At 35.2% G+C, this 25,091-nt stretch overlaps 1 protein-coding gene and 1 pseudogene across 4 annotated transcripts in view; one reads left to right on the top strand and one right to left on the bottom strand.

The window, feature by feature from the left end:
- The window catches only part of Eef1akmt2 (EEF1A lysine methyltransferase 2), a 52,163-nt gene that overhangs the window by 786 nt on the left and 26,286 nt on the right, over positions 1-25,091 (top strand). For 2 of the 4 annotated variants that reach the window (XM_077105500.1, XM_077105501.1), the window contains exons 2-5: positions 590-654; positions 937-1,002; positions 1,528-1,646; positions 23,022-23,129. In XM_077105500.1, coding sequence (XP_076961615.1) covers positions 1,590-1,646; positions 23,022-23,129 — 165 coding nt within the window. In that variant the 5' untranslated portion in view covers positions 590-654; positions 937-1,002; positions 1,528-1,589. The remainder of the gene's footprint in view (positions 1-589; positions 655-936; positions 1,003-1,527; positions 1,647-23,021; positions 23,130-25,091) is intronic. The other 2 variants (XM_077105498.1, XM_077105499.1) reach the window with 1 other exon arrangement.
- LOC143638048 (small ribosomal subunit protein eS27-like pseudogene) lies at positions 473-784 on the bottom strand (annotated as a pseudogene).

The following is a 25,091-nucleotide window of genomic DNA, read 5'->3' as shown; positions in this document are numbered from 1 at the left end:
GGATTCTTGAGATGTATAGGAAAATGGTAGGAGTGTATATGTAAAATGATTGAGAGAAGACTTAAGCGAAGTACTAAATTTTCACAGGGCGAAGTGGAGACATCAGAGGAAAGAGACTGGTTTAGAACTTTAATCTTAATTTAATCTTTAAGCAGATTTTATCAGATGGGTTTATTTGTAAGCAACTGCTGTACTGGTAGAAAATCCTATGTCTGCACATCGAAAACCAAATATGCTGTAATGACCCTATGCTTGTACTGTCAAATTTTGGACATGGGTCTGGGACTTAAGAGATCCCTGGGCAGTGTTCTCTGTAATTTTTTAAGCTAAAATTAATAATATTTATTTTGCACGGATATTTTAAGTTCTTCATATGTAAACTTACTTTGCTGCCACACACTTTTCATTCTTTTGACTCAAGTGTATTATGAAATTGAATTAACATGCATTCGGTAACACTAATAAATTTTTTTTAATCCAAAATGTGTTTATTGGGATGTTTTCCCATTCATCTTGATTCAGGCTGCTTTTAGTGCTGCTTCCTCCTGAAGGAACATCCTTTTGTAAGTCTTGCTTTTTCCTCCCGTAGGCTGGCAAAGGACAGTGGAGCAGCCAACACACAAAACTACTGTTTGTGCATGGATAAAAACTGTGGTGATTTTATAGCATCCTGGGCATTTCATATCCATGAAATAGGAGTTGGGGCTCTGCACCAGGCGCTGCTTCTTGTGTTCCACTTCTCCTCTTCCAGAGAGGGATGGAGGAGATCCTTTTCGAGAGGCATATTCTCCTGGGGAGGTCGTCACTCCTGGAAAAACCAATAATGTTTTGAACCTGTCATAAGTAGCACTGTATTGTATTGAAAACATATATTTGCTTCACAGTTTAATACAGTTTAATTCTAGAATCTTGCTTTGCATTTCATTGTTTACATAGTTGGGATGCTGTCTATGAGAGAGAATTGCAAACTTTTCAAGAATATGGAGATACAGGAGAAATCTGGTGAGTTAGAAAAGAATCAATTATGATCCAAAATACTATATGTCTATGTGTGTGTACACTTATGTCAAAGAAAACCAAGGCTAAAAATCTTGGGAATTCTGGGTTGAATCTGGTTTAAGTGGGTGGATTTAAAGTATCTCTTTCCTTTTTTAATGACCCAGTTTTAAGTTGATAAGAGTATTAGGAAATTATTTTCATTCCATAGGTACTGTTTTGCAATTTGCAATAAAATTTTAAGCCATCAACATATACTGATGTCTGAGATAGTAGTTTTTGGGACATTTTCACGTTTTAATGCTGATATAGATAAATATTAATAAATAATACATTAACCTAGTCTATTCTCTTTTGAGTTTTGGAAGGTGTTTTCTCCTAAATAACAATAGAGACAAGTTTAGGTAGTTACAAATACTCTACTCACTTTCAAAAAAGACTTAATTTGGGGTATGATATACAGTTTAAATAAATTGGAGTTGTAACTTTTGCTCTGTATCTGTTATTTGTAACTTATTCTGTTTTTAACAGGTTTGGGGAAGAGAGTATGAATCGACTAATAAAGTGGATGCAGAAACACAAGATTCCACTGGATGCTTCAGTGCTTGATATTGGAACTGGAAATGGTGTTTTCCTGGTTGAACTTGTTGGTACTTTTAGTGTTCATGTGTGTAAACACAGTTTTAAATGAAATTATTGTCTTAAAATTGAGGATATTAATCATTTATAAAGTAATGAAGCAGTCATACTATCTTCTTTGAGAAGTCACATGATACAAAAGTGATACTGCATGGATTGTAAGAAAGCACTAAATGAATAGTGCCAGTCAGAATCCCAAATGCTATGATCCTGGATGTTGAAATCCCCAAAGATCAAAACCTCTAAAGTCTAAAATCCTGAGAATTACAATACTGAAAGATTAAATTCTGAATTTTTAGATCCTGGAAGCCAAAAATCCTGAAAAACAGCAAATTTTATTTTTAAAGACTATTAAGTGGGTAGGAAGTTGAATTCTGAGGAAGGGATTAATATATTTTCAGTTATATCCATGATAGTTGTATTGTGCTAGGTAAAATGAATACTGAGAAACTTGGCTAAGCATTATTTTTGGTGTGTGTTTTGTGAGATTGCTTTCCACAGGAGGTTAATACCTGAGTCTGGCTGAATCTGAGTAGGTGGGGAAGCATTATTTTTGGTGTGTGTTTGTGAGATTGCTTTCCACAGGAGGTTAATACCTGAGTCTGGCTGAATCTGAGTAGGTGGGGAAGGTGCCCCTCAGTGTGGGTGTGCACCATCCAGTAGGCTGGAGGCCTTGAGAGAAGAAACAGAAAACTGAAAGCTAGAGTTTTTTCTGCTGTTTTAGACATGAGAACTTCTGACCTTTGGACCTCAGGACTTAACATCAGTTGCTTCTGGGCCATCAGGCTTTTGGCCTTGGAGTAAGAGTTAATACCATTGGCTTCCCTGGTTCTGAGACCTTTGAGCTTGGACTAAGCCATGCTACTGACTTTCCAGCTTGCAGACAGCCTGTCATGGGACTTTTTAGCTACCATAATTGTGTGGGCCAATTCTCCCAATTAATCCCTTCTTATATATCTATGTACATATCTTATTATCTCACTAGAGCACCCTGACTAATTAGAGATTTGGTATTGGGGAAGCTAAATATTCCTTATTACACATGGAAGAAATCTGTGAAATTGTTTCCTCATGAAAAGGCAGTGATAACTTAAGTATACTAGTCTACTTAACAGTAGAAGCTAAAAGCTAGTTATAATTGGTTCTGTGAAAACAGAAAATTACTTAATTGAATGACCAAGCAATAACTGAACTTTCAAATAGACAACATGTACTTAAGTTTGTAGATTAAAAACTACAGGTGTGGTGGTGTACACTTGTAATCCTAGCAGCTGAAGCCTGAGGCAGGAGGATCGTGAATTCAAAGTCAGCCTCAGCAACTTATCGAGGTGCTAAGCAACTCAGTGAGACCCTGACTCTAAATAAGATATTAAAAAGGGCTGAGAATGTGGCTCAGTGGTTAAGTGCCCCTGGGTTCAATCCCTGGTACCAAATATCATCAACAACAAAAATAACAAAAAAATAAACCCCCATTGTTCATAAAAATGCAGTGAGTGTCTGAAATATAACAGAAGGAGTGAAAATGCAGGTGAAAAATACAAGAAATTTCCCCTGTCAAATCAGTTCTTCACTGCTCTTGCCCCTCCATACAGCACCATGCTCACTTTCCAAAAAAATGCCCTTTGTCAGAGAATAATACAAAGGATTTGACAAGCTTAGGGACATTCTGAATCAAAGGTTCCTCCAGTGTCACAAAACACATTAAATGGTGAACTCTTCTTGCATAGAGGTTTGACTGTTGAAGAAGATAGACTTATATTTAACATAGACAAATGAGTATATGCCTTACTTTGGTTAATGGAAAATACTTTCAAAATTATCTCACTTAAAAAAATTTTTTTTTATCACCTACAATAAAATTCATGTCCTTGTTGGATCTGAAACTTCAAGGACTTACTTGCTCCTTTCTGTATTAGTGACTAGAAAATATGAATTATATATAAAAGGTTTATTTGATGATTTGATGGACTTTGCAGAAGAAGTGAATTTCTTATGTCATATCATAAAGGCAGATTTGGAATTACGTGTGATCAAGACTTCTAAAAATGAATGTCAAGGTATTACCAACAAAGATTGTTTTTTCCATTTAAGTGCATGGGACAGAAATTTCAGGTGAATGTGTTATCCATGATGTGATTCAGCAAGGATAAAAAGTTTAAAAATGTGTCATCTGTCTGCATTGGCATTCCTGATTCAAGGAGCTTTTAATGAATTAAATCCATATTTGCTTGAGGAGGCCAGTGATATCACTGACTGGTTTGAAAATAATTATGTGCTTGGTAGGATAAGATAGGCAATGATGGCCAGCCGCAGTGGCCCACAGTGGCTTGGGAAGCTGAGGTAGGACGTAAGTTTGAGGCAAGCCCCCATAACTTAGTGAGACCTTGTCTCAAAATAGAACTTAAAAAGGGTTGGAGGATGTACCTCAATGGTAGAACGCACTTAGGTTCAGTCCCCAGTTGTTTCTGCTGAACTTGTTCTCTGTATATTGAATAAGTGTAGAAGAGTTTTCTGTGTAACCAAAACAACATAGCCTGGTGCAGAAAATGGAAAATTTTAATAGAGAATGATCATGTTGCTCTATATTGAATCAGAAGAATTTCAAAATGAGCAGTATGACAGAAAAGGAATGTGCATGCATTCTCCACTGAGAGCAATACTTAAGAAAAGAAAAAAACAGCTATTTATCTCAGTGCAAGACTTAAAAATATAGTTAATGATCTTGAGAGTTGATCCGCACTTATGGACTACATCTGTTCAGTTGCCCATACTCTATTCCCATAACACATTTTTCTTATATTGAATTTTCAGATTATTTTCCTGCTTTTTTGTCAACTTTTTTTTATAATTGGTGATGCTTTGTATTTCGTCTTCACATCATTTTCAATAACAGAGGTATAAATTGTGTAAAGACTTTGAGAATTCTCATTTGTTTATGCATTTTTTTACAAATTAAATCCTGCAAATGTGCATTAGCAACAATGTTGAATTAGTATGTGAGCATTATACTTGTACATAAAAATATTGAAAATTCCTCAGTAAATGAAGAGATGTCTTTTTTTGTACATCTGCATTTTTGAAAGATAAAATTTCTCCACCTCTGTTCTTCAAGCAAATGCATGCGTGATACTAACACATTGTGGTTTTTGATGTCACCTAAAAAAATATAGGTTGTCTTTCACAATATTTCAGATGATTGCAATTATAAAACTGGGTTTACACAATTACTAGTCATAGTGATTTATGTTTATATATTTCACTTTTTGACTTTTTTTTTTTTTAATTTTTAAGGTTATCCCCCCTACCCCACCCCCAGTACTAAGAATTGAACCCAGAGGTGCTCTACCACTGAGTTACATCTCATGTCCTTTTTATGTTTTATTTTGAGACAAGGTCATGGAGGCTGACCAATACTCCTGCTTCAGCCTCTTGAGTAGCTGGGATTATAGGTGTGCACCATTATAACTAGTTTGATATATATATATATTTTTTTTACAAATATTGTTTGTTCATAAATATTATACTTTTGCAAAACATATGTTATTGTCTTATTATTTAAAGTGGCCTATGAAGCATTGTCATGTTTTATGTTTCTCAGATCTCTTTTTAAAAATGTGAAATGCATTTTTTTTTTTTTTTTTTGGTACTAGGGGACTGAACCCCAGGGATGCTTAACCACTGAGCCACGTTCTCAGGCTTTTTTATTTTTTATTTTGAGACAGGGTCTGGCTAAGTTGCTTAAAGCCTTGCTAAATTGTTGAGGTTGGCTTTGAACTCTCGATCCTCCTACTTCAGCTTCCTGAGTGGCTGGGATTATAGGCAGACACCACTGTGCCTAGCATGTAAAATATCTTTATTGGAAAGATTATTTTTTTCAGCCAGGTGCAGTGGTGCATGTTTGTAATCCCAGCGGCTTGAGAGGCTGAGATTGGAGGATTGCGAGTTCAAAGCCAGCCGCAGTAAAAAGAGAGGTGCTAAACAACTCGGTATAGACCCTGTCTCTAAGTAAAATACAAAAAAACAGGGCTGAGGATGTGGCTCAGTGGTCGAGTGCCCCTGAGTTAATCCCCAGTATCCTGCCCCCGCGAAAAAAAGATTCTTTTTTTCAGATTTATATTTCTTTTTTTTTTTTGTAAAGAGAGATAGAATGAGAATGAGAATTTTTTAAAAAATATTTATTTTTTAGTTTTTTTTGGCGGACACAACATCTTTGTTTGTATATGGTGCTGAGGATCGAACCCGGGCCACACGCATGCCAGGCGAGTGCACTACCACTTGAGCCACATCCCCAGCCCCAGATTTATATTTTTAAGAGTTTGATCTTTCAGGATTTTATACTTCAGGGATTTTGATCTTTTGTTCAGCATTATGGATTATAATGTTTGGGATGGTGTCTTCTGGGATTTAAATCCCAGTGCCTTAATGAGAAGCCAGGGGATCTGAGTCTTAGTCTTGGTTCTTGCTATAGCCTTGACCTTGAGCAAGCACCTTAATTTCTCTGGGTTTGGATTTTGACTAAGTGATTTCTATTAGTTTCTTCTAGCTCAAAACACCAGGAAGATGACCATTTGCAATTCCAATAGGCATATGTACTTATCTTAGGTGAGCGTATGATTTGTAAAGAGCATTTTGTCCATGGAACTGAATTTCAATACAAGTTCACTACTGGCTATAGCATCACTATACTGTGCCTATAATGTACTCATTGCTATGGAGAAAGTATAAGATTTAGACTTCATCCTAAGTGGTTGGACAGCCTGATTTGTAGACACATGTATGAATGAGTGAAATTTATCGAGTAACAAGCATGTGCTAAGCCTTATGCTAGGTACTGGAAATATCAAAATTTAGATTTTGTGCTTGAATTGTTCATGGTTTCATAGAGATGGATTGAAATGCAGATAGTTAGGGTATAGTTTGATCTCTGTGGTAATAGATAAGCTCAGTACAGAAGAGAGGGATCTGTTATTTATTTTTCTCTTAAAACTAGGGATTGAACCCAGGTCTTTTACATGCTAGGCAAGCACTCTAACGCTGATCTATATCCCTGGCCTGGGAGTGGTTAGTCCTAAGGAGGGCTAGAGAATGGCCTTGAAGGAGTTAACATCCAAATTGGTGAAATGTGCAGGGGCAGTGTATGGTGAGTGGGTGGAGTGTAAGCAGGAAAAAATTTCAGGCAATGGAACTAGTAAAGACATGAAGATTAAAGCAGCATATCATGCCCTGGGCCTGTAAATAATTTGGTAAATTGAGATGTGAAGTGTGGAGGGTGGATAGAGTTGAGAATTAAGTCAAAGATAGCTGATGTATTTTGCCATGCTTAAGAATTTAGGTTTTTGGACTGGGGTTGTGGCTCAGTTGTAGAGCGCTTGCCTAGCATGTGTGAGGCACTGGGTTCCATCTCCAGCACCGCATAAAATAAATAAATAAAATAAAGGTATTGTGTCCACCTACAACTAAAAAGAAAAAAACAAAAAACAAAGAGTGAACTTGGGAACTTAGGTTTTGCTTTTAAGAACAAAAGAAGTGCAGCCATTAAGATTTTTTTTTGGGTACTGGGTATTGAACTCAGGGGCATGCGACCACTGAGCCACATTCCCAGGCCTAGTTTGTATTTTATTTATTTATTTTTAAGAAATTTTTAAATATTTATTTATTAGTTTTCGGCAGATACAACATCTTTGTTTGTATGCGGTGCTGAGGATGGAACCCGGGCCGCAGGCATGCCAGGCGAGCGCGCTACCGCTTGAGCCACATCCCCGGCCCTTGTATTTTATTTAGAGATAGGGTCTCACTGAGTTGTTTAGCTCCTCGACATTGCTTGATGCTGGCTTTGAATTTTTGATCCTCTTGCCTCAGCCTCCCAAGCTGCTGGAATTACAGGTGTGCGCCACTGAGGCCAGCTTCATTAATATGTTTTATTTTTATTTTTTATTTTTTTCAATATTTATTTTTTAGTTATCGGCGGACACAACATCTTTGTTTGTACGTGGTGCTGAGAATTGAACCACTTGAGCCACATCCCCAGCCCCTCATTAATATGTTTTAATAGTGGAGCGTGCTTAGAAAAATTTGTAGTAAGCTTTTTTGAAACATTTGTACATAACATATATGCCTTAAAGTGCACAGATCAGAAGTCTACAGCTCAATGAATTATCACCAAATGAGCATACCCACGTTGTAACAGTTATTCTATTCAAGATATAATATATTTTAGAAACTTGCCTTAAACTCTCTACCAGTCATAATTCCCAGTCTTCTCTAAAAGTAACCACTATGTTCTAACCATTGACCACATCTTAACTTCATGGATTTATTTGCCTGTTTTTTTTTTTTTTTTTTTAATATTTACTTTTTAGGTGCAGATGGACATAACACAATGCCTTTATTTTTATGTGGTGCTGAGGATAGAACCCGAGTCCCGCCTGTGCTAGGCGAGTGCTCTACTGCTAAGCCACAATCCCAGCCCCATATTTGCCTATTTTTGAATGTATAAGTGGAATTCTTTGGTGTGTGCTCTTCTGTCCTTTACTCAACATTATGTGGGATTTACTCAAGTTGTTTGTGACAGTAGCAGTAGTTCATCAATTTTCATTGCTGTGTAGGGTTCCTTTTATAATACCTCAGTTTTATTTAATCATATCTTTTTATTTATAGATTCTTTTCAGTTTTTTAAAAGTTTGCTTGTAGACAATAATGATTTTGAGACTAAAAATTTATATATTTTCAGATTTTTATATGTATATTTATAATTTTGTACACTGGGAATACTGGCAGTTTTATTACTTCCTGTTGGGAGTCTCCCGGGCTCCAAAGACTAACTTTCCCATCCCCCAAGAAGAGCTGTCCAATGGTGAGCCCTGCTGGCTCACATGATCCTTACCCACGAATCAGACTAGTCCTGCTGGCTCACATGATCCTTACCACCAATCAGAAAGCACCCCATGCCAACTGTCAAACCATTAAACTGTTAAACTGTCAAACCACCCCAGGCTCTATAAATATGCAGAGCTGTTCCTCAATAAATGGGCATCTTCTCCACGACGAGCCTTGTTTGTTCTTTCACTTCCTTTTAAATTTTATAGTTTTTTTCCTCCTCCTTAACTAAGACTTTAGTAGAATATTGAAAAGTGGTGATAAAAGGCATCCTTGTCTTTTCTCCTTTTTCAGAGAATGCTTTTAATATTTCACTCATAGGTGTGATGTAAGCTCATGGGTTTGTTTTGTAGATAACTCCATATCAGTTTGAAGAAGTTTCTTAATTTGCTGAGATAGTGCGTTTCTTAAAAATCTGGTTGTATCCAGATAATCATGATTTTTTTCTTTTAGTCTTTAGATGTTGGTGAATTACATTAATTCATTTTCAAATGTGGAGTGCTTTCTTGGAATAAACCCAATTTATATATGTCACGAGATTCAGTATAACATATGTATTTTTAGAATGTTTACAACTTTACCCATAATAGAGACTGTCCTGTAATTTTCTTGTCTTATAATTTTTTTGTCAAGTTTGTGGTGTCAGGTTACTCTGGCCTCATTAAATGAGAGATTTTATTTTTTTTTGAAAGTGTGTGTAAATTTTTAGTAAAATCATTGGTGAAATCACCTAGATTTGGAGTAGCTTATGGGAAATTTTTTCTTTTTTAATATGAACTTCTTCTTTTTTTTTTTTTTTAAAGAGAGAGTGAGAGAGGAGGGAGAGAGAGAGAGAGAGAATTTTTTTTTAATATTTATTTTTTAGTTCTCGGCAGACACAACATCTTTGTTGGTATGTGGTGCTGAGAATCGAACCCGGGCCGCACGCATGCCAGGTGAGCGCGCTACCACTTGAGCCACATCTCCAGCCCTTAATATGAACTTCTTAAATGAAGTATATAATTTATATTGGAAAGTATAATTTATATAGAAAAGTGAGCTTGTCTTAAGTATAGAGCTTTTATAAAATGAACACCTTTGTGATTCTCACTAGACTGATACAAATGTAAATAAAGCATTGCCAGCACCATAGAATCCTCTTGTGCACAACTTCCACTCATTCCCTTTAAAAGGTAAGCCACTGTTGTGATTTATATCATCACAAATTAACTATTTTTGGTATGTAGCAGTTTCTTGCTAGGTTTTTTTTTTAGTTGTAGTTGGACACAACACCTTTATTTATTTATTTAATGTGGTGCTGAGGATCGAACCCAGGGCTTTGCATGTGCTATATGAGCACTCTACCACTGGAGCCACAACCCCAGCCCTCTTGCTAGGGTTTAGTTTACATTTTTCTAAACACCAGAGATGTTGAACACCTTTTCAGTTGCTTATTTGCCAACTGGTTATAATGACCTTAGTACTGCAAATGTCTTATCCAGTCTGTGACTTGCCTTTTCATCAAATCTTTTAATAGATTTTTTGTTGTTGTTGTTTGTGTTTTGAGACAGGGTCCATTTACATTGCTCAGGCTGGCCTCAAATTCTTCTCAGACTCTCAGGATTATAGGCTAATAGAATCTTTTGACAAACAGGAGTACTTTGATTTTAACAAATGGTTCAGTTTTTTTTTTTTTTTTTTTTCTTTTTTGGTCCTACGAATGGAACCCAGGGCCTTATGCATGCTAGGCAAGTACTCTACCAGCCCTATATAATTTTTTGTCAACTGATGCTTTTGTCTGTTAAGAAATATTTGCCTGCCCAGAATTTTAAAAATATTTTCCTGTTTTCTTAAAGTTTTTCTTTTCGCTTTCTTTTTCACATTTAATTCCCTCTCAGTTGTTCTGTATGCTGTGAGGTTTATTTTTCCCCTATGAATATCCAGATAATCCAGCACCAATTTTGAAATATCCTGTCTTTCCACCAATATACTGTAGCACTTCTTTCATAAGTCAAGTAACAGTGTATGTTTGGGCCTCTTTCTGAATTCTCTAGTGTCTTGTCTTTCTTTTTAACCTTATTCTTATATGATTGCTTCATTTTTTAAGTTTTCATACTTGGTTAATGTAAGATGTCCAACTTACATCTCTTTCCCACTATTGTGTTGACTATTAGATCTTGGACTTTTCATTTAAATTTTAAAGTCAGTTTATCACTTCTAGAAAAAAAAACAACTGGATTAATTGGAATTGTTGTGCATATATGGATCAATTTGAGGAGGCATGAGGAGGCATACATCTTTTTTTTTTACTACTGGGGATTGAACCCAGAGTGCTTTACCACTAAGATACATCACCAACCCCTACCTTTTAAAAAATTTTGTATTTTGAAATAGGGTCTTATTAACTTGTGAAGGCTGGCCTTAGACTTACAGTCCTCCTGTGTCAGCTTACCATGTTGCTGGGAAGATAGGCATGTATGTACCACTATGCTTAACTGTTCTGTGAACTATTTTTTTGTTGCTGGGAATTGAATCCAGGGCCTTGTGCATGTGAGGCAAACACTCTACCAACTGAGCTATATGCCCAGGCCCTGTTCTGTGAACTTTAACACCTGTAGGGATTCATGTAATCACCAGCATAGTCAGGATACAGAGATCTTCATCAGAAAATGCATAACCACCCGTTCTATGCTCTTAGCCACTCATCTGTTCTCATTATTTAAGGTTTTGAGAATGTCCTATGGAATGGAATTATGTGGTATATGATTCTTTGAGGTAGTCTTTTTTGCTTCAGCATAATTCTTTTGAGAGTTGCCCACATTTTTGCATGTGTCAATAGTCTGTATTCTTCATTGCTGAGAAACATTCTGTTGTGTGGATGTATCACAGTTTGTTCATCTGTTTACTTGTTGGAGGCCATTAGGGTTGATGCCAGTTTTTGGTGTCAGGTTTTTATGTGAACATATGTTTAATTTCTTTAGTATAAAATACATTAAACTTTACTATGAACTGCCAAACTATTTTCCATTTTTCTTATTTTGGCAGGGAGGACATCAGGGATTGAGCCCGGTATGCTTAACTACTGAGCTACATCCCCAGTTTTTTTTTTTTTTTTTCCATTTATTTTAATTAATTAATTAATTAATTTATTTATTGATTGATTGATTGCTGGGGATCTAACCCAGGGCCTGTGCATGCAAGGCAAGCACTCTACCAACTGAGCCCTTTCATTTTTTTATTTTGAGACAGGGTCTCACTAAATTGCTGAGGCTTCCTCAGCTGCCCAAGCTGTTGGAATTACAGGCGTGTGCTATTGTGTTCAGCTCTTCCTGTTTTTTTTTTTTTTTTTAATATATTTTTTTTAGTTGTAGATGAACACAATGCCTTTATTTTAATTTATGTTTTTTATATGGTGCTGAGGATCCAACCCAGTACCTCACATATGTCAGGCATATGTCTACCAACTAAGCTATACCCCCAGCCCTCCATTCCATTTTTTATGTACATGAGCAATGTATGATAGTTTGAGTTGGTCTGTGACCTTGCTGATACTTTTAATTGTCAATATTTTTAAATTTTCTGTTAGAGGGCTGGGGATGTGGCTCAAGTGGTAGCGCGCCCGTGCCTGGCATGCGTGCGGCCCGGGTTCGATTCTCAGCACCACGTATAAACAAAGATGTTGTGTCCGCCGATAACTCTCTCTCTCTCTCTCTCTCTCTTTAAAAAAAATTTTTCTGTTAGATATTCTAATATGCATACAGTGGATCAAATCATGGTTTTAATTTGTATTTCCTTAATGGCTAATGGTGTACAACATGGATTTCACATGCTTATTTGCCATATATCTTTGATGAAATTTCAAGCCTTTTTTTTTTTTTTTTTTGGCCCATTTTTAAAGTGGTTATTTGCTTGTTGAATTTTTGAGTTTTAAAAATATATTCTGAGGGGGCTGGGGGTATAGCTCAGTTGATAGATGAGGGCTGGGGTTGTAACTCAGTAGAGGGCTTTCCTAGCACATGTGAGGCACTGGGTTCGATTCTCAGCACCTCACATAAATAGAAAATAAGTAGATAAAAGGTCCATTGACAATAAAAAGTATTTAAAATGTATATATTCTGGATACAAGTCCTTTCCCTGATATGTGATTACAATTTTTCCCCCTCCCAGTCTGTAGTTTCCTTCTCATCCTCTTCCCAGGATCTTTCTTAGAATAAAACTTCATAATTTTGAAGTACTGATTACTGAGTTTGTCTTTTATGCATTGTGCTTTTGGAGTCATGTCATCCTTTGCTTCATTCCTTTTCCCTTTTTCCCTAGAGTTTTAGAACATTAAATTTGGATTTTTGCATACTTTTAAAATTAATGTTCACATAAAGTATTAAGTTTCAGTTGAGATTTTCTTTTTAAAGCAAATCTCATTGTTCTAATACCATTTGTTAAAAAGCTGTCCTTTCTTCACTGAATTGTATTTTCGCTTTCATGAAAAATCAATTGACCACATATATTTATGTGAGTCTGTTTCTGGACTCTGCACACTATTTTATTGATATGTGTTGTCTGTCTCTTTACTAATACTTGATGTAGCTTTTTAAATTTTGATTTTAAAATTGAGTAGTATGATTCTTCCAGTTTTTTTCTCTTTTTAACTACTATAGTTCTTTCATGTTTCTAAATAAGTTTAGAATTAGATTGTCTTTGTCTGCAAAAGTATTCATGCTTCGAATTTTATTGGGGTTGACCTGAATCCTTAACTTGAGGAGAACTGGTACTTTTAGTATCTTGTTCTTCTAATCCATGAATTTAATGTGTCTTTTTATTTATTTAGATCCTGTACAGGGCTGGGGATGTGGCTCAAGTGGTAGTGCGCTCGCCTGGCGTGCGTGCGGCCTGGGTTTGATCCTCAGCACCACATACAAACAAAGATGTTGTGTCCGCCGAGAACTAAAAAAATAAATATTTAAAAATTCTCTCTCTCTCTCACTCTCACTCACTCACTTTTAAAAAAAAAAATAGATCCTGTACATATTTTTTAGACATATCTTTTTTTCCCCCAGACTATTTTAAATGGTATTATTTTTGAGATTCAGGTGCTAATTGTTTGTTGCCAGAAGTGTGGTTGATTTTTTTTATATCAACCATATTGATATATTGCTGATACAAATTAGCTGAACTTGTACTCTGCAACATTGCATTTATTAATTGAAGGAATTTTATGGTGGATTTCTTAGGATTTTCTATGCAGATAATCATGTTTTTTGTACGTAGGGGCAGTTTTATTTCTTCTTTCCAGTTTTTGGGCCTTTGATTTATTTCTCTTGCCTAATTACTCTAGATAGACTTCCAATACAATGTTGATGAAGACTTGTGAGGGAATTTTCTTGCTTTGTTTCGGTTTGGGGGAAAGTTTCATTTTCTCACCATTAAGAGTAGTGTAGCCTGTAGGATATTTTTTTAAATGACCTTTGTCAAGTTGAAGAAGTTTCTTTCTGTTTATAGAATGGATGTTGAATTTAAGGAAAAAATAAAATTACATCATTGGCTATGATCATGAAGTTTTTCTTCTTTAGACTGTTAATGTAGTTGATTATGTTGATTGATTTTTTTCAGATGTTGGTCCAGTGTTGCCTTCCCAGAATAAGTCCCAGTTGGTTCACAGTGTATTCTGTTTATATATTCCTGGGTTCAGTTTGTTATGATTTTTGCATTTATATTTATGGGAAATATTGGTAACGTCTTCCTTTCTTATACTGTTTCTGTTTGGTGTTAATGCTGACAGGCCTCATGAAATGATTTGGGGAGCATTCATTCCATCCTTTTTGATTTTGAAGAGATTGTAGAGTACATATTATTTCTTCTTGTATGTTTGGTAGAATTCTCAAGCCATTTATCCTGGAGATTTCTTTCTTTGGTTTCTTTTCCTTTCTTCCCACCTTTCTCAGTCCCTAACCAAGCTGTAGTTTTCTGTGCTCATGGCACACTCCCTTGGCCTGTTGTTTCATTATTATTGTTTTGTTTTTGTTTTGGCAGTACCGGGGATTGAACCCAGTGACTCTCCCACAGAGCCATATCCCCAGCACTTCTCCCCCAGCCTCTCCAAGCTGCAGCATGGTCCATGTAAAATCACACATTGCTTGCTCCCAACCAAAATATAGCAGTGATCTTAGGAAATAGTGAGGTCCTTGCTCCAAACTGTCTACTCTGCAGACAACTCTGGACCCGGTCTGTAACCTCGGTCTGTTGCCCTAAGAGGCCTTGAATGCTCCTGGGCTGGAGATTTCTTAATCTGAAGTTTTAAAGTATGAATTCAGTTCTTTAACAGTTATTGTGTTATTCCGGCTATTGCATTTGAGTGAGTTTACATCGTTTGTGGTTTTTGAGGAATTGGTTCATTTTGAATTCATGTGCATAGAGTTCTGTATAGTATTCTCTTAACTATTCTTTAATGTCTGTGGAATGGGTAATTATATCCTGTCTTTTCTATTAGTATTGTTATAAAACTAATTAGCATTAGTAGTTTGCAATTGCTCTAGAAATAGGTTATTATTTTTAAATCTTTTCATAGAATTTTTTTGCTTCATTGAGAATTCTGCTGAACATACAAGAATGATTTTCCACAGAATCATTTAAAAAAAAGTAATGCTCCCCTAAGTCATTTTATGAAGTCAACATTCCCCTGAATCCAAAACCAAAGAGACACCTTTTATTTTTGTTGACTTTCTTTATTATTTTTATGTTTTCATTTTTGTTGAATTCTGTTCTTATTTTTATTCTTGCTTTATAATTCATTTTGCTCCTTTTCTTAATAAGCTTCTTGGAGTAGAATCTTATTGGGACTTTTATAATATAAACATTTAACACTATGAATTTATCTGTAATATTATTACAGCTTACAAAGTGTGATGTTTTGTGTTTTTATTTTCACTCAGTCCAAACTATTTTCTATTTTTTCTCTTTTTATCCATGCATTATTTAGAATTCTGTTGTTTAGTTTCTAAGTCTGGGGGATTTTTCTGTTATCTGTTAGGAGCATAAACATGTAGGATTTGCATATGTGTTTGTGTGTATGTGTGTGTGTGAATGAATTGACACTTATTATATAATGTTGCTTTTTAACCTTTGTATTTTTGCTTTGAATTTTACTTTGATGTTAATAACTCATTTCATCTTTTTTATTTAAATCTAGATATAATTTACTTTTTTAAAATATACAGTTAAGTTCTTCTTAGTATATTCATATAAAGTTGTACACCTGTCTTAGTTCAAAAATATTTTTGTCACTCCAAAAAGGATCTCTGTACTCATCAGCATTCACTGTGCATGCTCCCTTCCCTTCATCCCCTAGCAACCAGTAGTCTGCTTTGTCTTTTTGGATTTGCCTATTTTGGACATTTCATATGTGGATTTTTGTGTATGGTATCTTTCACTTAACACAATATTGCTAAGATTGATCCAAATTAGGGGCTTCGGATATAGCTCAGTTGGATGAGTGCTTGCCTGGCATGCATGAGGCCCTGGGTTCAATCCCCAGCACAAAAGGGGGAAGGTTCGTCCACATCAAGACTTTATTGCTTTATATGGCTGAATAATATTCCACTGTATGGATAATACCACATTTTATTTATCCATTCACTGATTGATGGGTTTTAGGTTGTTTCTGTTTTTGGCTATTATGAAAAATGCTTCTATGAAAATTTGTGTGAAAGTCTTTCTGTGTGTTTTTACTTCTCTTGGGTATAAAAGCGTAGAATTTTTGAGTCATATACTGGATTTGAGGAACTATTGTTTTCTATAATGGCTGTACTATTTTACATTTTTAATGAGCAGTGTAGTAGGAACATGTAAATTTATCCATATTCTAATTAGCACTTTTTATTGTTTGTAATTTTTGGGGGTGGTGGTACCGGGGATTGAACTCAGGGGCACTTGATCACTTTGCCGCATCCTCAGCCCTATTTTGTATTTTGTTTAGAGACAGGGTCCACTCCAGTTGCTTAGTGCCTTGTTTTTGCTGAGGCTGGTTTTGAACTTCTGATCCTCCTGTCTCAGCCTTCCCAGACATGAGAATTACAGGCATATGCCATGGCACCCATCTGTCTTCTTCTTTTTTTTTTTTTTAATTTGAAAATTTTAAAAATTTCTTCTAATAGTTATACATAAGAGGTTGTCTGTCTTTTTGATAGTAGCCATCCTGGTTGGTGTGATATTTGGCTTTTTTTTTTTTTTGGTTAGTTTTGGTGTAGTGTATCTTTTTTATTTTTAACCTCCCTTCATCATTATATTTGAAGAGGATTCTCACAGCCAGCATATAATTAGGTTATGCTTTTTATCCATGCTAAAAATCTCTGTGCTTTAATGAGTATATTTGAAACATTTATGTTTAATGTAATTATTGATGTTTGAATTTAGATCTACATTTCTTTTTATCTATTTTCTCCTTTCTCCCTCTGTTTTTGTTCTCTTTTCCTAATTTATTTCTACATATAATATGTTAATATATATATATATATATATATTTTTTTTTTTTTTTTTTTACACCAGAGATTGAACCAGAGGTACTTAACTACTGAGCTACATCCCCTTTTTATTTTTTTATTTAGAGACAGAGTCTCGCTAAGCTGCTTAGGGCCTTGCTAAGTTGTACCCTCACGCTTTAGATTTTTCTACCTCAATCTCCTGAGCTGCTGAGATTATAGGCGTGTGCCACCATGCCCAGCTTTCTTGCTTTTTTTTTTTTTTTTGAACATTTTTTAAGCATTCCATTTCAATTTATGTTTGTCTCCTTTTATAACTCTCTGTATACTTGTTTTAGTGATTGCTATATGGATTTGACTATATCTCTATGGCTTTATTTAGTGGTTGCTATGTAGATTACATTACATACAATATTTGCAAATCTTTTTTTGGTACTGGGAAGTGAACCCAGGAGTACTTTACTACTGAACTTTTTTTTTTTTTTTAATTTAGCTTTTAGTTTTAGGTGAACACAATATATTTATTTATTTGTGTGTGTGTGTGTGTGTGTGTGTGTTTGTGTGTGTGCTGTGTGTGTGGTGCTGGGAATTGAAACAATATATTTATTTTTATGTGATGCTGAGGATTGAATCCAGTGCTTCATGCATGCTAGGTGAGTGCTCTACAATTGAGCCACAACCCCAGCTCCACCGAACCCTTTTTACTTTATATTTTGGGGCAGGGTCTCATTAAGTTACATAGGGCTTTGCTAAGTTGCTGAGACTGGCTTTATGATGAACTTATGATCCTCCTGTCTCAGCCTCCCAGTTGCTGGGATTACCTGTATGTGCCACTATAGTATACTTTTTTAAAAAAAATTCTTTTTTAGGATTAAAAAAATATTTTTAGTTTTAAATGGACATACCTTTATTTTATTTATTTTATTTTTTGTGGTGCTGAATACCCAACCCAGTAGTGCCTTCCATGTGCTAGCCCTGTAGGTCTACTCTTATAATTAGAATTTTACTACTTTATGTGGCATGTCAAATCCTTACCTTGTATGGGTTCTTTTTCTTTTGTCCATATATGGGTTATTTATCTGGTGTGCTTGTGTGTGTGTGTGTGTGTGTGTGTGTGTGTGTGTGTATGTGTATGTGTATGTGTATCTTTTCCTTTGGGGTGCTGGACATCTAAGTCAAGTCCTTGAGCATGCTAGGCAAGTGCTTTCCTGCTTAGCTCTACCCTCTAGCTCCTTCCCTTTTTTATGTTAGTTGTCTTAAATATAACTGTTATGTACATTGAAAATTCCATCAGATAATGTTTTTCCTTCCAAACATCAAACATATTTTAAAGAACTCAGTAGAAGAGTTCTTTCACCCACATATTTACTTCTGCTGATTTTTCCTTTATTCTTGATCTTGTAAATTTTTTAAAATATTTTTTTTGTCTGAAGAACTTGCTTCAAAAATTATTTTAAAGAGAGTTTTCTGTCAACAATTTTTTTTCTTCATCTGAGAATGTTTTTATTTTACCTTTTTGTCTGAGGGATTTTTTTCTTTTTCAATTACTGAAGATTAAACCTAGGGCCTCGTGTGTGCCAGGCAAATACTTCACCATTGAGCCACATTTCCAGCCCTAAATTTTTTTTTTTTCGTTTATAAATAATAGAAATTTATTTCTTACTGCTCAGGAGACTGGTAAGTACAAGATAAGGGGGCCATTAGATGTGGTATCTGGTGAGAGCTCCCCTCAAGTTCTGCAGATGGCCATCTTCTTGATGTGTCCTTACTGGCCAGCTCATGAGGGGAAAATACTCTCATGTCTGTTCTTTTTTTTTTTTTTTTTTTTTTTAAATAAATCAGGTTTTATTTAAAAAGAGGTAACATAGACTTCTCCTGGGAGGGAGAAGGGGGCCATAGCTGGTATTCTGGTATCCCAAGAAGGGAAGTGTTCTGCCTTTTTATATATCTTAGGCTTGCTTTGTTCTTCCTGCATATGTGACTAGGTCCAGGAATACTCAGTGGGATGGCCAAAAGTTGGGAAACAGGTGGGTGCAGCCCTGAATTTTATTGTGAGATGGGGGGTTGCTAAGTTGTTCAGGCTAGTCTTGGACTTTTCAGTCTCCTGCCTGCATCTCCTGTGTAGCTGGCACTATAGGCTGAATATAGAATTTTTGTTGAATATAGAATTCTGAGCTCTTTTTTTCCTTTTAATACTTTGAAAATGTTCTGCCTCTTTTTCTGACTTGCATTATTTCTGATGAGACATCTTTAGTCATTTGAATTGTTGTTTTCCCATAAATGTGTCATTTTTCTGGATGCTATCACAATTTTCTTATCTTTAGTTTTTAGCAGTGTACTTTATGATGTGCTGCTTAGATTCCTTTGTGCTTATCCTATTTGGTGTTTACTGAAATCTCATGTCTTTAAAATTTGGGAATTTTTTGCCTTTATTTCTTCAAATACATCTTTTCTTTTTTTTCCAAAGTTTTTTTTTTAGTTGGACACAATACCTTTATATTATTTATTTATTTTTTTAATGTGGTGGTGAGGATCGAATCCTGAGCCTTGCACACGTTAGGCAAGCACTCTACCGCTGAGCCACAACCCCAGCCCCCAGATACATCTTTTCTGAATTATGTTCTGTTGCCTTTCAAGAGTTTCTAAATATGAGTGTCAGTTCATTTTGTATTGACCTATATATATATTCCTCACTGTTCATTTTTTAAAAATCGTTTTTTTCCTCTATTGGTCAAATTTGAGTACTTACATTAATCTGTTTTCCAGTTCATGGACTTTTCTGGTATCAAGTCCACACATTGCAGTTGGTTTCTTTTTTATTTTTATGTGTCTTTTTTTAAAAAAAATATTTTCCTTAGTTGTCAATGGGCTTTATTTATATCCAGTGCTGAGAATTGAACCCAGTACCTCACACATGCTAGGCAAGTGCTCTTCCACTGAGCCACAACCCCAGCCCTGGTCTAAATGTCTTTCAAGGCTTTTAAAGTTCTTTCTTCACTTTTTCTTTAACTTTACAATTGATCTGTTGTAGAAAGTAGTTCATTTGTCCCAAATGGTTTTCTGCTGTGTGGATTGTCTAATAGCAGGATTTAACATGTTTTATGCTTCCCTGTGTACGACTGACTGACTGACTGACTGTAGGTTGGAAGTTAGATCAAGAATAAAGTTTGGCAAGCTACAGGATATGTGTCAAATCTGGACTTCCTTTATATCTGTGGGAATGTAGCCACATCCATTGATTTACATAATGTCTGTGGCTGCTTGAGTGCTGCAATGGTAGAGTTGAGTAACTGCAACATAGACTGTGTGGCTGGCAAAGCCTAAAATGTTTATTCTCCGTTCCTTTTTAGAAAAGTTTGTTGACCCCTGATTCAGAGATTTTTGCATTCTTTTTAAAAAATGTACCAAAAAAGGCAGGTACATTTTTAGGTGGTGGCATACATGTGGCATATAATGTTTGGTTGTCTGCCTTTTTGTTGTTAGTACCTATTGATGACCTTTGCTTTTTTAGTACTTTTCTATTGATTATACCTACATTTTTGGAAGATATTTTTTTGCCAAATAATTTTATATTGGTGTTTTTATTTCATTGTCTTTTGGTGTCTATTGTTTGTGATTTGTTGTCAACTGTAAAACTGATGGCCTTTTGAAGATAATCTGACCCCTTGTGTTCCTCACCTCTACTCGCTGAATATTTTTGAAATTTTTCTGTTTTTGGTTTTCATCAGAAATATGTATGTAAGAATTTTTTTTTTTATCATCTTGCTTTAAGTTTATAGGGCTTCTGTATCTGTGGTTTAGGGCCCTTTGTCAGTAGGGCAAAATGCTTATCCATATACTTTTTCTTTTCTACCCCAGTCTCATTTCTTCTTCTGAGGTTACATATATTTTTATATCAAAGGTTATATTCTGTGCCATATTAGAGTTTTTAGGTTTTTTTCATTTTAATTTTTTAATTGGTCATTCTAAGTTTAAGAGGGATATTTTCTTCACTTTAAAAAAATTATTTTGCTGTGTCTAATCTGCTATCAAGCCCACCCTTGAGTTTCTTAATTTAATTATTGAGTGTTTTAGTTCTGTTATTTATTCAGTTCATTGTTAAAGTTCTTAGTTCTCTGCCAGAATTCTCCATCTTGTCATTGTCATTTATTTCAGTTTCTGGTAATTCTTTTATTTGATTCTCCTTTGGGTCTGTTTCTAATGTTAGTTTTTCTCTTTTTTCATTTATTGTTTGCTTGAATGTCTGCTTATTTTTCATTGGTGCCAAAAATTGAATGTGGAAAACATTGGAGATAGTTTGAGGCTCCAAGTGATTGTTCTAGAAACCTAAAGTGGTTTTTTTTTTTTTTTGGCGTACCAGGGATTGAACTGAGGAGCACTTGGCCACTGAGCCACATCTCCAACCCTATTTTGTATTTTATTTAGAGACAGGGTCTCACTGCGTAGCTTAGCACCTTGTTGTTGCTGAAGTTGGCTTTGAACTCGAGATTCTTCTTCCTTGGCCGCCCGAGCAGCTGGGATTACAAGCGTGCGCCACTGGGCTTGGCAGTCTATGTATCTTTTATAAGTTGTGCTATAAGAATAAACACATGGGCTGGAGTTGTAGCTCAGTGGTAGAGCACTTGCCTAATACGTGTGAAGCACTGGGCTTTATTCTCAGCACATAAAAGTGAATAAATAAAATAAAGGTATTGTGTCCATCCACCAAAAAAAATGAATAAACACACAATCAATGTAACTGTATATTCTCTTCAACTGCAAGGATAGGAAGTTATACTCCATGTATGTTTGTCAAATTCATTCTACTGTCATGTATAACTAAAAAGAACAAATTAAAAAAAAAAAGAAGAAATGAAAATTCCAAATAGTAGGAAGGGAGACAGCTAAAAGTATAGGATGTTGGCATCAAAAAAGGAGATATTTAGATCTCAAGGTTAAACATAAAAGTAATTAAAAGGAGAAAAAAATGCATGCCCTGTCTAAATTAATTGGTATATTTGTTCATTGAGTTTAGATTAGGAATTACTGTCTTGGGGTTGAAAAGCCTAGATAAGTCTGAATGGGTGATGTGGGAGTAGGTTAAGTTTTGAAGGTGGTAACCAATTAGTAAATGGTGAAAAACACCAAGGGAATTTTAGACCATACTATATTTTGCAGCTGTCTTTTTTTTTTTTTTTTTTAATTTCCTTTGAAATTGTTTTTAGCTTCATTGGTCTAAAAATGTTCATTGTAGTTAGGGGATGGATGAATAACAGAAGCTAGCATGCTTTTGCTACAGGTGCCACACACCTTAGGAGGATTTGTGGCTAATAAATGGCAAAATCCTCAAATCCAGTAGTTTTCTTTAACTCCTTATTAGCCTCTGTACAGCCTAATGCACAGTTTTTGTAAAATTCTAATGAAATTATGGATTATTTAGAAAATGAAAAAGTTCTATGCAAATAGGGTGATTAATCACATGGCTGGTAGAGAATTGAATAATTTATAATTACACTGAGGGAAAAACTTTAAAATCAAAAACTTCCTATATGTGCATTTAATTTATTCGTATACTTAATTGGGTTAAATAAAATTCATGATACATTTTTGTATGAATTGGTGAGTAAATTTTTTTTTTAATATTTATTTTTTAGTTTTCGGTGGACACAACATCTTTATTTTATTTGTATGTGGTGCTGAGGATCGAACCCAGCGTCCCGCGCATGCCAGGCGAGCGTGCTACCGCTTGAGCCATATCCCCAGCCCCAGAAGTAAATGTTTTATTTTTCTGCCTGAGGCTTATACATATATTTTTATTATCTTTGATAAACTGAATTTTTTTTTGAAAAAGAAATCAAAATATTTATAAAACCAAATGAATTGTCATAGAAATGTAAACTTTTGGTTTCTGTTTGGACTGTACAATAAAATTTAAACATGGTGGATTATTGGATATTATATGTCATTTGATCTAAAAAATAATTAAAACAATTCCACTACTAAAGGAATATTGTAATTCAGAGACAATAAGACATTATATTAAAACTTAAACTGAAGTATTACATTGTTTCTTTGTCTTAGGCAAAATTTGGTTTTTCTAATATTACTGGAATTGATTATTCTCCTTCTGCAATTCAGCTTTCTGGAAATATTATAGAGAAAGAAGGGTTATCTAACATTAACTTGAAGGTAACTTTTTTTTATATTCCTATAATTCTTTTGTTTATAATAGAAGTTATAAAGTTTAAATGTTTCCAAAGTATATTAATGTGCTGAGATTGTTTGAACTCAAAGTAAGGATAAATAATACAAATTGAAACATTTAAAAATAACTATTAAAATTTTAATTTAGTCAGTTTAGGAGGATTATCTTCTTCCTTGGGTACATGGTTGTTCATACTACTCCCCAGCATGTTTGCAGAATATAAAATAATACCTAATTGTGGTTTAGCCAGATTAAAAAGCTGTGGATTCCTAGAATGGTATGATGCCCCCAAAGATCATTGGGTTTATTTTTGTATCCTAGACTCTGTGAGATCATGATTCCTAAATTTTTGTTTCTAGCCAGACCTCTTGCCTGAATTCCAGAATTATGTAAAACTGTCTAAAGTTCCACTAGAATAACTAATAGTCTCTTAGGTTGATTAGACCAAAATGAAACATGTTCCTCCTTAAACATGCTCTTCATAGTCTTTCCTGTCTCTATTAATAATGCCACCTTTCACCATGTTGCACTAACCCAAAACCCAGGAGTCATCCTGGAATCTTTTCTTTTTTTCCCTTTGAACCTTCTCTCCAGTTCTGTTAGTTTTATTCTCATAGTATATCAGAAATGTGAGCATTCCTTTATACTTCAACTGCTACCTGCCAAGTCCAAGCTACCATCATTTCTTGTCTAGACTACCACAGCAAGGAACCCTTTATTTTGCCTTATTTTACTCTTTCAGCTCTGATGCCCATGTACTACAGGGTAGCCAGAGGGATCTTTTAAAATGTAAATTAACTGGGCACGCTGGCGCATGCCTATAATAATCCAGTGACTTCAGGCTGAGGCAGAAGGATCACAAGTTTGTGGCCAGCCTCAGCAATTTAGTAAGGTCCTAAAAGCAATTTAGCAAGACCTTGTCTCAAATAGAAAAAATATAAAAAGGACTGGGGTTATGGCTTAGTGATAAAGTGCTTCTAGGTTAAATCCCCAGTATATAACACACACACACACACACACACACACACACGGTAAATCAATTCACATCATTTTCTTGCTCAAAATCTGCCTTTGTCTTTCCTTTGAATTCAGAGTGGAATCCAAAACCCAAACCCAGCCTTACAAAGTCCCTCATTTCTTACTTGTTTTCTCCTTTTTCCATTACTCTGTAGTCACCCTGGCTGTCTTTCTTTTCCTGAAACATGTTAAGCTTGTTCTTTGGTCCTGATTTCCTCTGCCAACATTGTTCTTGTCCCACTACTTAGCACTTTTGGCTTGTTTTCATCACTCTGATCTCTGCCCAAATATTACCTTAGCGATGCCTTTCCAAACTACTTCCAAAATATTTCTTTTTTTTTTTTTTTTTTTTAAGAGAGAGAGTCTAGAGAGAGAGAGAACCTTAGTATTTATTTTTTAGTTATAGCGGACACAACATCTTTGTTTGTATGTGGTGCTGAGGATTGAACCCGGGCCGCACGCATGCCAGGCAAACGCGCTACCGCTTGAGCCACATCCCCAGTCCCCCAAATATTTTTTATCCCTGTCACCTACTGTCTTATTAATAGCACTTTATTGAAATTATTTGTTTAGCCTATGTCTTAGGGTATTTTTCTTTTTCCTTCTGCTGTCACTGAATACCACAGACTGGGTAATATATAAAGATTTATATATTATATATAAAAAGATTTATTTAGCTCACAGGTCTAGAGGCTGGGAAGTCTAAAAACATCACACTAATGAGGTCTTTCCTGGATCATAACCTTGCAGAGGACATCACATAGACAGAGCAAGTGTACCACAGACTGTACTTTTGTTACAGAACCACTTCTTCAATAACCCATTAATCCATTTATGAGGAGAGCTCTCATGACCTAGTGACCTTCCAAAGGTCCTACTTTCAATCATATGACTTTGGAGGTTAAATTTCCAATATACAAATTCTGGAA

Source organism: Callospermophilus lateralis, chromosome 15, assembly GCF_048772815.1.
Source record: "Callospermophilus lateralis isolate mCalLat2 chromosome 15, mCalLat2.hap1, whole genome shotgun sequence".
In the NCBI taxonomy this organism is placed as follows: Eukaryota; Metazoa; Chordata; class Mammalia; order Rodentia; family Sciuridae; genus Callospermophilus; species Callospermophilus lateralis.
Note: the sequence above shows the minus strand (reverse complement) of the source record. Positions and strands in the feature narration are given on the sequence as shown.